This window comes from Erithacus rubecula, assembly GCF_903797595.1.
Source record: "Erithacus rubecula genome assembly, chromosome: 5".
NCBI classification, from domain to species: Eukaryota; Metazoa; Chordata; class Aves; order Passeriformes; family Muscicapidae; genus Erithacus; species Erithacus rubecula.
This window is the reverse complement of record NC_136687.1, coordinates 58666326-58679838: the sequence shown is the minus strand read 5'-3', so window position 1 is coordinate 58679838 and position 13513 is coordinate 58666326. Positions and strand designations below refer to the sequence as shown.

The 13513-nt window shown below is 39.1% G+C and overlaps 1 protein-coding gene across 8 annotated transcripts in view; it reads right to left on the bottom strand.

The window, feature by feature from the left end:
* INPP4B (inositol polyphosphate-4-phosphatase type II B) overlaps positions 1–13513 on the bottom strand; it is a 279334-nt gene that overhangs the window by 151128 nt on the left and 114693 nt on the right. For all 8 annotated transcript variants that reach the window (XR_013774362.1, XM_079306680.1, XM_079306678.1 and 5 more), the window contains one exon: positions 79–197. Coding sequence is in view for 7 of the 8 variants with exons in the window: in XM_079306680.1 (XP_079162806.1) it covers positions 79–197 (119 nt within the window). In the remaining variant the exon portion in view is untranslated. The remainder of the gene's footprint in view (positions 1–78; positions 198–13513) is intronic.

Genomic DNA, 13513 nt, shown 5'->3' with positions numbered 1-13513 from the left:
TTTCATTCCTAATTCACTTTCTAAGGAAGAAATGAGCAAGCCACTAATGGACATGTTAATCGAACAAGACGGACTCACCTCCACGATTTCAGTGCTCGAGTACCGCGCCAAAATGTGCTCTGCTGGATGCACCACCGAGACCTGGACAAACGTATTCAGCTTCCGATCACGGGCAGCAGCCACTAGATCCTTGCATGCTGGAGACAGGGCAAAATAAAAATCAAATACTCAACAGCAAACTCCAGGAAAACGCTGTCACAGGCACTGAACAAAGCAGACCATGCTCTGGCTCCAGATTAAATCTCCGGAGACAAGTCGATTTAACAGAGGAAGTCCCTTGGAAGTAACCTACAGAAATAGGAAGTCACATGCCACAGAAGCAAGCTGAGATCTCGTTTCCACTAAAAATACTTGCAGCTTCTGCAAAGCTCCCTGCCAGAGGCTCATCAGCCCAGTCCACGAGCCTGCGTGCGCATACGCTGCAACAGTAGTTAATTTTACATAAGTACTCATTTAATTTGCCCACAAAATCTCTCTCAGCAGCCTTATTGGATCTGCTCTTGTCTGACAATTTCTTCCAGTTACACAACCACATTCTGAAGCAGCTAATTGATTCAGTGGTTGAGTTGGTTTATATAGTTTGGTGCTACTTGTGAACTTAGCAGAACTAGTTACCAGGTATAAATCTACATACCTGAAAGCAGACAGCAACATAACCAATTCTTTTATCAGCAGCTGGTATATAAATGAGAATTGCATTCTGTCTGTATAGCATCATTATTAAAACTCATTCTAACTAATAGAGAAATTCAGTTTTGGTTTAGTAATTTATTTTTATCCTGGCCTCAGTCATTCAGGTGACTGAGATCATTCTTTAGACTAACACAACTTGTACATTCAAAATGAAAGGGTGAAAGCACTGGAGGAAAAGGAGGAAATAAATAAATGCACAATTAGCTGCTCCACAGAAGGGACACAGATTAATGGGGCATTCATTGGCTCAGAAGCAAAAACCATCCACCTTCTATTCTTCCCTAAGGAACACACAGCAGTGAACACTGTGTTGGGATCTACCCAACTTGACCCTGCTTTCTGCAGGGTAATAAACTACCCTGGGATCTCAGAAGCCTGAGGCAAGCAAAGAAAAGCCTGTGGATTCAGGAAGGGCAATTGTCAACAAAGAGCTGAGGGTATTTTCTACAAGCCACTGCCTACCAGGGGCTTCCTCAAGTGCAGCTGACCTTTAACTTTTCAAAAGGTGACTCAGATTATCCTCACAGCAAGCAAACTTGGTCTGATGAGAAGCCAATGCTAGAAAAGCTCTGATACATACAAAAGGCCAACTCAGCTTGTTTTATACCTTTTTTCCTCCTTTGGGCTTGAACCTACTGCTGGAGTAAATAAAAGGAAAACTGGCTGAATCTTTTTTACCTCTCTTTTATTACAGTTAAAAGAGACAGGGAGACAATTAAATCTAACCTTCAGAGATTAAAGTTTTTGCTTTAGTTCAAATTGCCAATGAAATCTCCTGGTACATAGTCTCAAATTGACCCTATTATAATTTGGGAGGAAAAGTGGGATAAGCAAAAAAGTTTGTGCATGATGAAATCTTCAAGAAACAGCTGATATAACAGCACCTGGCTCAAACAGTGAGTTCCCAGCAAGTCCTTGCTGCTAAAACTCACAGATTATTAAAATGATTGAATATTAGCACTGCTTGACATCACCTGAGAAATTACTGACTTAGTGAAAGGCAGTTGCCAAAGCACAAAAGGTTGGGCAGACACCTTTTGACACTGTTTGACTTTTTCCTCTCTAAAGGTGACCACAAAAGTAGTAGCAGATCACTGAGATGTCCAAACTCAGCCAGTTCCCCCCACAAACCTGATCTCAGACCACCATATAACCCTTAAATGTTGCACTCTATAATCATTTTTTTACAATACAGCACAGTTTCAGAGGAATGGCAAAAGAGCTCATGTTTACTATCAGAAGCTGGAACAGAGAGACAGTCACATTTTTCACAGCCACCACACAGGAAGGCTAGTCAGCTCACAATTCAATAGAATACAACAAAAGGGAGAAAAACAACGAGACACAATTAGACCCAAAAAAACACTGCCAGTGACTCGGACAGGAGCTCTACAGCTGAACTCTTGCAAAAAGTACTAGTGCATGATGAATGGAGGTAAAATCCTCACAAATAAATCCTCACAAATAATAGTTTGATCTAGCTGTGGCTTGTCTCAAATATATTATCTAGATGTGACTAAATCTTTTAGCTGCCAAGAGCATGGGCTTTTACCCTATCGTGAAATCTTTAACAATAGGAAGAAGATTTGCACTAAGTGGTCACCACCTTGGTGCTATCTGAACATAGGAGACAATTTATTTCTGTGACAGTACTGCAATCCAGTCATTAGATCATTTTTCCTGTAAAAAGGTGGCTTAGCAGCATGATCTTGAATTTCATTGGATAGACCTGAAAGGAAAATAACTCATCTGCATATCTCCAGTAGGGAGGATCAGCATAAAGCATCAGAACTCTTTGGGAGACACCGGGACAGAAGGATAAATGAAATTAAATGAAACCTGCATCTACTTTGATGACAGTGTTATTTATCTCTATTGTGACAGTGGACTACTGCTGTTCACAACTTGCCTTTCAGTCAGGGAGGATATTCAGTGAAGTTGTCCCTGGTGAAGAACACAGAAGTTGTCAGTTTGAGCCACAGTGCATCACTTCCCTTCAAAACAGCCCAAATGAAAAGTTTAACAAAACAAAAGGACTACTTTCAAGCTGATGCCAAAGAATAAAAGCTTGTTATATCCTGTTCACAGCCTGGCAAGCTTCACAGCCCCGTGCTGCATTATTGCCCTTTGAATAATTTTAATGTCAACATCTCTGAAAACCTTAGGTCTCCAAAGAAACAAAGTGGACATGAAACATTACACAGGAAAGCAGAAGACCAGCTACATATTATGTATTTAAACCTGTTAGGTATTATTAGCATGCTACTCAAACAGAAACTGATGAAAACACAAGCATGAAAGGCATTCTGAGGCTGTTTCCTTAACTGCAAAATGTAAACACCCTGAGAGCAGGTAGCAATATCAACACACTTCCACCATCACCTACGCCCAAGCAGACCCCAGGTGATGTTAACTCTCAATACTTCACTATGTCTCAATTAATTCTGGAAAAATTCATCAACAGAACTCGGTGAAATGAAGAGCTAGCTTGTACTTACATGTCAAAAGTACATGAATCTACTCATTGTGACTGTTGACTCAGTGTGTAAAAGCCTGAGTCATGCATTCCCCTGTGACCCCACCTCTGCTGAGCCTATCGGTGTGCAACGAGTATTTAAGGAAGAACTGCATTAGGAATAACTTATGCTTTGATACCAACAGGAAAAAAAGTTAAGATAGCAGGAAGAAACAAATACTCTACTGATATTTCACTGCTCTCTGTGCTGCACTGACATGATGGCCATGCTCTTTTTCCTTCTGTGTGAGCCCACATAAAGAAGCAAAAGACTGGTTACTGTTTCCTCATGGGACCTTGGAGGATTTTCTGAAAATGTTACTTCTATATAGGAAAAGAGTACAGAGAGAAAAACTTTAAAAACCCAATTATTATATAAAAGTAAAAAGAAAGGAAACAAACAAAACAAACAAAACCCAAAATAGAAATAGCCTAGAAATTAATCATCTACCTTCCCTGAAACTAACACTTCTGACCAGGCACTCAGCACACACTGCTCCAAGCACAAAACCCAGTGGAGAAAAAAAATAAATAAATTAATTAATCTGGCAGAGAAACCGGGAGATGCAGCATCTCCCAGAAATGGAAGAGATCCAGTAGCTAGAACAAAAATTGCAGGGAGTGGGAATGAAAGACATCCCCAGCTCAGAGTTCAGAGTTGTTTGGGAAATGAGCCAAGGAGGAGACCAAAAATTGGGAAATGGCATTAAAACTCAATAGCTCATGAGGAAAAATACAGTATAGTGGTGAATGTTTTCTCATACTCTGGATTCACACAATGCATGTGTTAGCCTGTATGACAGTGTGCAAGGTAGCTCTCCCTTTACCCAGTGACAGAAACACCATTTCCCACAGCTTCATTCCTTTCCATATTCCAAACCATAACAGACTCCAGGGGGCTGGCTAGGAACAGGAATTAACAACATAGCCCTGATGTCTCCAGGGCATGCTATTCTGTACGCTGTCAAAACAACAGAAAATTAGTAGAGTCTGAAGACAAGGGGCATGGGAAAAGCCTGTGTCTCACACACATATATATGTGAAGGCAATGTTCAAATTTTTATTAATTTCATTGATAATGCAGCAGCATTATTATCCCAAAGCAACTTAGTTTATAAATAATAATGTAGAATCTGTCTTGATAAACTAATTAAGTTTACATAAGTAAGGTGTAGCTATTCCTTAGTGGGCAAAAGGACATGTTAAAGAAGGGAATGCCACACTCAGACCTGTGCTACAAGCACTGAACAGCACAGAGTTTGCTTTTCCCCACCCTGGGGGGGTGTTGGGGATGGCAGGGAAGTGTAAGAGAAGGAAATGCACATCACCACTTGCTTCTGCCTTTGCTGAAAAGGAATACCTTCAGTCAGGCACATGCAAAAGCTTAGGAATAATCCAATTTTGGAACACACAGTAAAGTTTGGCCATACTTCTGAATTAAGAGTACAACTGTGAGAGAGCTGAGAACTGAACAGCAATGTGCTCCTTCTTTGGCAAAACATGCCTGAAAGCAAAGGAAACAAACATTTGAGGATGGGCATTAGCACAGAATGGTGTTAACAAGCACTCCTGCTAGTGCTCTGTAATAAACCTCATTAACTGGTTTATCATAAATACTACTAACTGGTTGTCCCATGCCTGTGCCAGTAGGAATGCTTCAGTTTGCTGATGGGGACAGAAAGAACAGAGAAGCTGCTCCCACAAATTGAACGTGGACTCCCAGAATCATTCACCATGATGTCAAAGGATGGGGCCACAAAAATGATAATGTCCATGTTATCACAAAATGAGGGCACAGTTACACAGCCATGTGTGACACTGTTTAACTGTAGTGACTGAAACAGATGCTCAGACTCAGGTGAACTCTATAATAAAAAGAAGCCCTGAAACAGAGACTACATTTGGAGCACATATACAAATAAGTAAAGATCCACTGATTTTCAGCTACAAAGAGATTCAAGATCTCTGTTCCTGTCTCTGGGGATGAGAGGCTTCTATAAAAATAATATATCCGTTCTCTAGAACATACAGCTGGTTGCTAAAGTAACCTAGTTACATTTTCAAGGAAATGTACATACATAAAACAATTAGTATCCTTCAGGGATGTCTGTAATAAACAGCAGGAAGAAAACTTCTACCAACAATCCAAGAAGAAAGATGGCAGGGAAGTCTTACCAAATGAAACCTAAAAAAAATTCTCTATGGCATCTCTACAAGTACAGGTTTTGGGGGAATAAACCCCAAACACCAAACAATATTAACAATACTAACTATAATAATATATCAGTATGCTGCCCAGAAAAACATCATTCATTACCCACTTAATTTGCAGCTAAAAGAACAAGATTTATGAGTCACTGAAATAAGACACACATGAATGCTGCTGGGGGGAAATGCTGTGTGCTGATGGAGGGTAGGGATAAGTGATCATGCCAATGAGTTGAGATGCCAGCTGCACTCATCATCTTATTAGCAGATGAAGTGATTAATCTGGTTGGAATTACCACCATGAAAATCAAAAGTGATCTATTTCAGACTAAGGCCTGTATGATTAGGGTGGGTGTAGCAGCAAAGGGGCTTTGATCCCAGCTCAGCTGCTGGAGTGTGACTGCCAGAGTGGCACCAGAGTGGTCAGGGAAGTTTCCTTAGCAATGCAAACGATTAATCTGCAACTTTTCATTGCCATTGCCAGCATTTCCTGAGCAGGGGTTTCAATTCTTGTAACCTGCCAGGACAGGCCTATTTCCTCTTACAGCTTTGCTATTTAGCCTGGACAACCCCAGATCCATGGGGGTTTAAGTAGGATGGATGCAAGAGGCTCAGGAAAGAGGCTGACTGGATCAACACAGCTCACAGCATCATATCTGCACTGCAGGAGTGAATGCACAGTTACATGTGATAAGCATCCTTCCAGTGCTATTTACATTTGCTGTGCATTGATCCCCTGCTAACATCAGATCATCTGTTCCAGCACATCCACAATCCTGCTCCAGCTTTACTTACAGTTGTGGAAAACTGAATTCCACCATCTTTGTGCTCTAGACTTCAGCTGCACATCAGTAACAAGAGAACTTCCAGCTTGGCTTAGAAAATGTGCTTAAGTAATGAAACAAAGTGCTTTTGATCAAGATTTTTGAACAACTTGTATTTTTGAAATCGTGTCTGAGAATATGTAACTCTATCTCTTTCAAGAAATTGCAGAAATATAATTTTTCCCAAAAAGACTGCATTTCCTTACAGAGCACACTGTGACTCTAATGGCACAGAAAACTTTCACAGAGATGCTGCAGTAGACTTGTGACAGCAAAGCAGATCTCTTGCTGTTTGCTTTAGATTATCAATTATCCTCCTTGCTTCTCTTCTAAACCATTTTACTCATGGCACACCCTCCTAATAATATTTAGGCTCTGATCTTCCATTTTCTAGTGAGAGAAATTAAAAAAGAAGGGGGGGGGGGGAGTGACTGAAGCCTTAGAAAAACTTGCTATACATTACTACACTCCAAAATATATTCATATCAAAATCAATTTGGATAGTGCTATTCCAAGGCTGCAATTTATTTTGGTATCATTGGTATTTCAGAATACCACAAAAGGGTTTAAATCTTCAGGGAAACAGAGCTAAATACCATTTCCTCCTTCACCTTTTCCTAATATTACCATTTCAAGTATCTAATGAAGCAGTAATCTTGCTGTAATTTCTCTCACAGATTTCTCACTACCCAAAAAATAGAGTTGTTAAAAGTACTAGATGAAGAATAAGAAAATCTGCAAATGGTAAGCAGACTTCCATTTTTCTTTGGACTATGACCTTCTTTATACCATAAGCTCTCAGAAAATTAATAGAATCTATAACAATTTTATTTAGATTTTATAAATAAAATACATTCTGCTGGTTCCTCACATTTCCCACCTCTTTGGAAATTAAATAAATGTAAAAAAATACAGCAGCAATACTACAAGATGAAAAACAAAAGTGCCAAGTCTCAAAGTTTTCAGTCTGCCACATCTGTTTTTATTACAACAGCACACATTGCTTCCTTTGACATGAGCATTTATTCACTGCTACACCACTTGTCAAGTGTAGCATTACATGAGTTTGATCCTCAGTGTGCAGTATTATTTTACAACACTGTAGAGACAGGAGTTTTCTGTAATATGTAAAGAAAATTCAGCTGTTGCTTAGCCTGACTCCAAATCCATGTCTCCATTTGCATCTTTACAAGATACTTTCAGGCTTGGAGAGGAAAGAAGCAAAAATACAAAAATAAAGGAAGGCAGTCAAGCAACACAGTCCAGCAACTACAGCAAAGAAGGTTCAGAAAGAGCTCTAAAAAACCTGAAATACTTTAGGGTCCTTCTTTGCTGCACAAAAGCTGCTCTGAGGAACTGTAAGGGAGCTCCTCTGGCTCCTGGGTAGAAATCCAGACACAGGAAAAAGTGATCCACCTGCAGCCTGGACAAGCCACCCAAACCAGCTGTTAACACTGACATAAGTACATCTAAGAAATGCTGCAGGTTTAGAGGCTGTGTTAAGGATTTTGTGTAAAATTCTCTGGAGCCAGCTCTGTAATTAATTGTAAGCTAATTGATGTGTGGCCACAGCCCTGATGCCTGTGAGACTCTGCTGGTGAATAAAACTATTAATTCCTTCTTTAAGTAAAAATGTTACATAGTAAAGGTAATCAAATGAAGATCCAGGAAAAAATGCAGTAGGGAGCTACATTAACAACAGTAACTCAACAAAACAAAAGACAGACAACAATAAAAGCAAACTATAGATCTACTGTTTTACTAAACAGCCTTAAGACTCATCTGTGTAAAAAGACCTGTGATCCTTCCTTTCATTGTGCCAAAGACAGGGACAAGAAAGTGATGTAGTTTCAACTTCATAAGGATTTTTTAAAAACCAACCCAAAAATAAAATAATTTAAAAGCCCCACCAAAACCACCTCCTCAACATAACCTAAAGGAAGATAGCAGGAATGTTTGAGCCCTGTAGCACTCTCCATGTGTAGTGCTCAGAAGAGGTAAAATGTGGCCTCTCAAAAAAGTAGGTGGCATATTATTTACCTGTATGTTTGTAATTTTTTTTTTTTCGTTTTAACCCTCTACTCTGCTGGGTTCCTAATGTCAGGCTGAGCCACAATAGGCTCTCATTACATAGGTGTCTGATGTTGAAAATGACCAGAGAGACAGCCTAAAAAAAAAAAAATGGTTCTCTACAGAAAACACAATGCAAAGCACTGACTAATCCCTCCAATATGCCAGAGGTGACCTTTTAGCAAAACAAAACCCACACATCTCAAAGGAAAGCAGACTAAAATGCACTTCAAAGACAAGGCAAAGAAGAGCAAGACACACTTTTAATCAAAGGAGAAAATAGATTTCTGCAATCCAGAACAATCACTTTTAGCCAATAATGATTAAACTTCCCGGTAGGGAAATGCTTGATAAATGTTAAATAATCTGCATTCAGGCTGTAGTTAAAAGGAGAAGATGTTCTAACATAAATAAGACTTGTTTGAAAAAGTAGTAATTCTGGATTAATACCTAAATTAAACCAAGATAAACCAAGTCCAAATAAAAGAATCATTAACTCCTCAAAAGACTTTGAAGTAGTCATTCTGGCCAATAATTAATCATTGTTTTAATAGCAGGGGACCTCCACAAAACAGCAAAGTAAAACTCCTTCACAAGGAATTTCAGAAAACATCTTTCTATCTTTTTCACATAAATGACAGAGTCCAGAAATAATAAAACCTCACAGGTCAAAGGCCATGTCACAGGACAATCTTCAAGGAATCAATTTCCCACAAGCATCCTGTATTTGTTTACTTGTACATTCTGAAGGAATAACCTTTATTCCTAAATTTCTTCAAAAAATGTACCTCAGCTATGAGAACTCTGATGGAAAAGACAGTCTTCTAAAAAGTTCAGGGTGAAAAACATCACAGTGACCATAGTTGTTGTGAATGCCTGGATGTAAGTTTAAAGTAACATTTTCAAAGCAGCACATACATTTGCATTTGCAGTTGCTTTAATATCAACACCAAGCTCATTTCCCCTCCAAGATACTGGCTCATAATTATTACTCTAAATTTTCAACTCTGCAGTTTGTATTTTGATGATCTAAAAGGAAGATTTGAATTTCTACAAAGTAGTAAAACCCAAACCAGAAAATTTGATCCTTATACTATAATAAACTCCCATTTCTAGCAGAAGTTTCTTCAAGGGTGAACAGTGGTTATTTACATGCAACAATAATATATTTGAAACTGATTTTGATATGTTGTCACATGTAAAGATATAGCTGACTTGAGATAGAATTTTAAATTATTTCCACTGATTTGTACAAAGAAAGATTAGTTTAGGACTAAAAGGAAACAAACACACACCAAAAAAAAAACCCAAGAATTTTATTGTCTCTGTAGAGACAGCCCTTGGCAGATTTGAAATCTAAATTCTGAATTACCTAGGTATTGCAGCTCATCATCTGTAAGCTGAAAACAATGCTAGCCCACTTCATTTTTTAAAGCAGCTCATTTAAACTCATACAGACACCAATCCTCAGCTTCTCAGGTGTGAAGAATTGTTTTGAACATTGAAACAAATTTTTTAAATGCTTCTTTATTGCATATCAGTTTTATAATCCACATAACAGGCAAATACCACTCTAAAAATATGGTTGATAATAATAATTACATAACTGGACTAGAAAATCTATTTGCCACAGGGGTAAGGGTAAAGCAATGAAGAAAAGCATTCTTAAGCATTTTGTTTGTTTTCAGTACAGCACCTCAGGTCAGTCTGCCAGTCATGCTGCATCTAGTGTTGTGTGGCATTTTGTGCTACTGTATTTAGGAGAATTCCAATTTTCTCAGGGCCTGCAAGAGAACCCAATTTTTGAGTCAAATCTCACCACAGGACATATATTTAAGAATTTTCTAAAATAAGTACATCTATAACTGATGTGTCCAAAAGGGGAGGATGACTTTAGTCTTCTGTTAATTCAATGTTTTTCTATTTTTATGTAACTTCTGTTTCCACATATAAGGATTAAAAACAAACCCATTGGGAAATGTTTTATAACATGAAAGTATTACTGCAATTATTTCTACAGGCATATTCAGAGATGTATTTAACAACTGCCACTTGAAAAACATGCTCAGCTAATGCAGTGAAATACCATTAGAGTCAAAAAAGTCAAGAGCTATCATGCTTTGAGTTATTAAAAAATGTGTTCAGTTAATATGTTATTGGCCTAACAACAGAGTTGCTTCATTTCTGTTGAGTCATTATCATTCTGCACAAGAAGCACAGAACTCTGTGACTACTATAACCTGTAAATCATTTGCTTGTTTTTTGTCATCCAAATAATCTCTACCCTTTTGGAATTATGAGGTGACTTTACCTTCACAGAGAAAGATACACAAGGAAAGAGATGGAAGGAATTCTCCAGGCAATTTTTCATGAAGTGTTCTACAGTCTGGGCTAAAGGTTAGGAAAGACCAAATGCAAAAAGTGGCAGTAAAAAAGTTGAAATTAAACTCTCAACAAGCCAGAGATACCCACAAGGGGGTTTCAAACAAAATACCCTGAGCCTCCACACACCTGCTACCTATCTTTGGAGGGATTTCAAGTCCCCAGGTATTTAAGCTCTGAACTGTAAGAGGTGCCTGCACACCTGCAGGTTGGCTCCAGGGCACATCCCTGACTGGCAAGTGGAGCAGCTCCAAGAGCACCTCTGGCCCTGCCAGGATCTGCAAAGCACACAGCTCTCCTGACAGGCAGTGGCAGGGCACAGCTGCTCACCCACGTTGTGCAGAAACATCACTGCTCATTTCCTTCACTGCACACCCAGCAGGGTGGCTGAAGGAGAAATGGGGCCAGTGCCTCTCTAGATTCAGTAGAGCACTGGACCACAAAGGGGTCACACACAGGTTCAGCACTCTGCCCACTCTAACAGAACTGCTGCAAACCATTACACATGAGAGAGGAACACCTGAGTCTGCTTGTATCCACTCAAAACTGCCTCACCTTGATTGCAAAATAAGGAAGATTTTCCTGGCAGCAAGCAGAGATGGCACAAAAGATAATTGTAATTTGGTATTTTCAATATTTTTTTTTACATTCCAGTACCACTGAATTCAGGTTGCTATCCATCATAACTCCAGAACTGAGGTCCACCCCACTAGAAAAAGGGCACCAATCTCTTAAACAGTCATCCTCAGCTTATTTTGTCTTTGACCCAAATTCCTTTCTTCACAGAGAAAGGGCTAAGATTTTCAACTCAGGGTAAAAGTCCACTTCAATTTTTTTCCTGGGCACCACTGCTGCAAATACATGTTTATTAAAGATGATTTACTTCAAGCTTTCATTTTACAAACATTCCTACAAATATCTCTTCCTTGAATATACAGGAAAAAATAAACATAACTTTGCATATATACAAAAACTCATAAAAATGAAAATCAGTAGCATATTATCCAGGCCAAGGGCATCTACAAAACTAATTTAACAATAGCTTACTCTATCTAGTCCTGACTCTCTCTGCCCAAAAAGAAAGGCAATTCAGGCTGCTGTTAAATTCCTTATGGTGTTTTCAGTGTGCCCCACATTTAATTATGATGCAAGGGTGGAAGGTTCCCTAGAACATCTTGGATCCACCTAGATAGCAACAATTTTAAACAGTCTAACTTCAACATAATTGTAAGTTATTATTTAGAGATCCTGAGGATTTTTTAGATCACAAGCAAGGTATCAACAAAAGTAAGGATCAACAGATACCTTATTGTCAATATACAGTACAGAATGTTGGAGGAGTCCATGTCAAACCAATCACTACCAGCTCTAAGAAGCCTCCAAACTCTTTCTGGAAAGTTACATGACAAATCCCTGGTACAGGGATGTTAGAATCAGCCTTAACCTTAACAAATCCAACCCCCCTGCCCAAGCAGGGTCAACTACAGCAAGCTGCATCCATTTGGGTATTCATAACAACCAAGGACAAAGACTTGACAACCTCCTGGAGTCATCTGTGCCAGTGCTTGACCACCCTCACAGTAAAAAAAAAAAAAAAATCCCAACTGTCTCTGTCCAGTAATTCCAAAATAAATTTTATTTCTCATTCCTGTCTAGAAAAAAATCCCAGTACTGCGAGGGTCATTAGGCAGCAGCAGAGAAAACTAAGATGTCAGGCACTGAAGCACACAACCAGGGATACTAAAAATGGCTCTTCAGCAAACTTAGTGGTGTACACAATTTCTTCTTAAAGTAGATATAAAGTTTAAATTTTTAATGCTGCCACACTTTGCAGTTTGGTGAAAAAAGCACTGTTTCTAGAAGAAACAGTGTAGTTTTAAAGGATTTATGAAGCTGTGGAAAAGACCAACATCTATTACTGAAAACATTGTGCAGACACTCTATACCTTTTAAGCTTCCTTGACAACAGCATTGTTAAGGAGTTAAGATTAAAAAAAAAAAAAAAAAAACAAAAACTACTGCATTCTGAATAGCTAAAATGTCAGCTTCCTGGGAGGCAGGGAACTGTTGGAAGAAGGCAGCAGGGCCAGGACTGCCATCCAAATCTCAGTTGTAGGTAAGGGAGTCTTCTAGAGCTTTCTACAAGAACAAATAATAACTCATCCCTATTTGGCTTGTTGCTCTCTGTGTACAAATATCTGCAACAGAAAATATCCCCAAGAAGGATCTAAATAGTGCTCTTCATTCAGATAAGTTTCCTGGACCCACAGAGAAATCAAAGGGGTTTTTTCTTTTTTATGTACTAGGTAATCACAAAGCCATCTGGTCCCTTAGGGGCTGTCCCTGTGGATGTGCAGTGATATAACAGGGCTCAGGGCCATTCTCACTGGGAAGATGCTGCCTAGAAAATCTCCTTCCATGGCAGAAAACTGCCAGGTTTTCCCCTTCCCAGCACAGCCACACCTTCTCCCACTGGCTCTCTTCAGCCATTCCAACATCCCAAAGCCTGAAGGGGTAAAGGATGCATGCATTTGTGTATCCTCAAACACAAACAAATCAAATATCCTGCTGAGATCTACCACACCCACGTGGTAGCCATCCTAGGCAATCTGGAGAGCCTCATTTGAGAAAATCAGGTTCAAATATTGAACTGGAAAGAGCACACAGAATAACAAGGCAAATAGGAGAAAGTATGCACAATAGAAGGCATATCTTTGGGCAAAAGCAGGAAGGGAAAAATAATGATAAAAAAAGAGCAGCA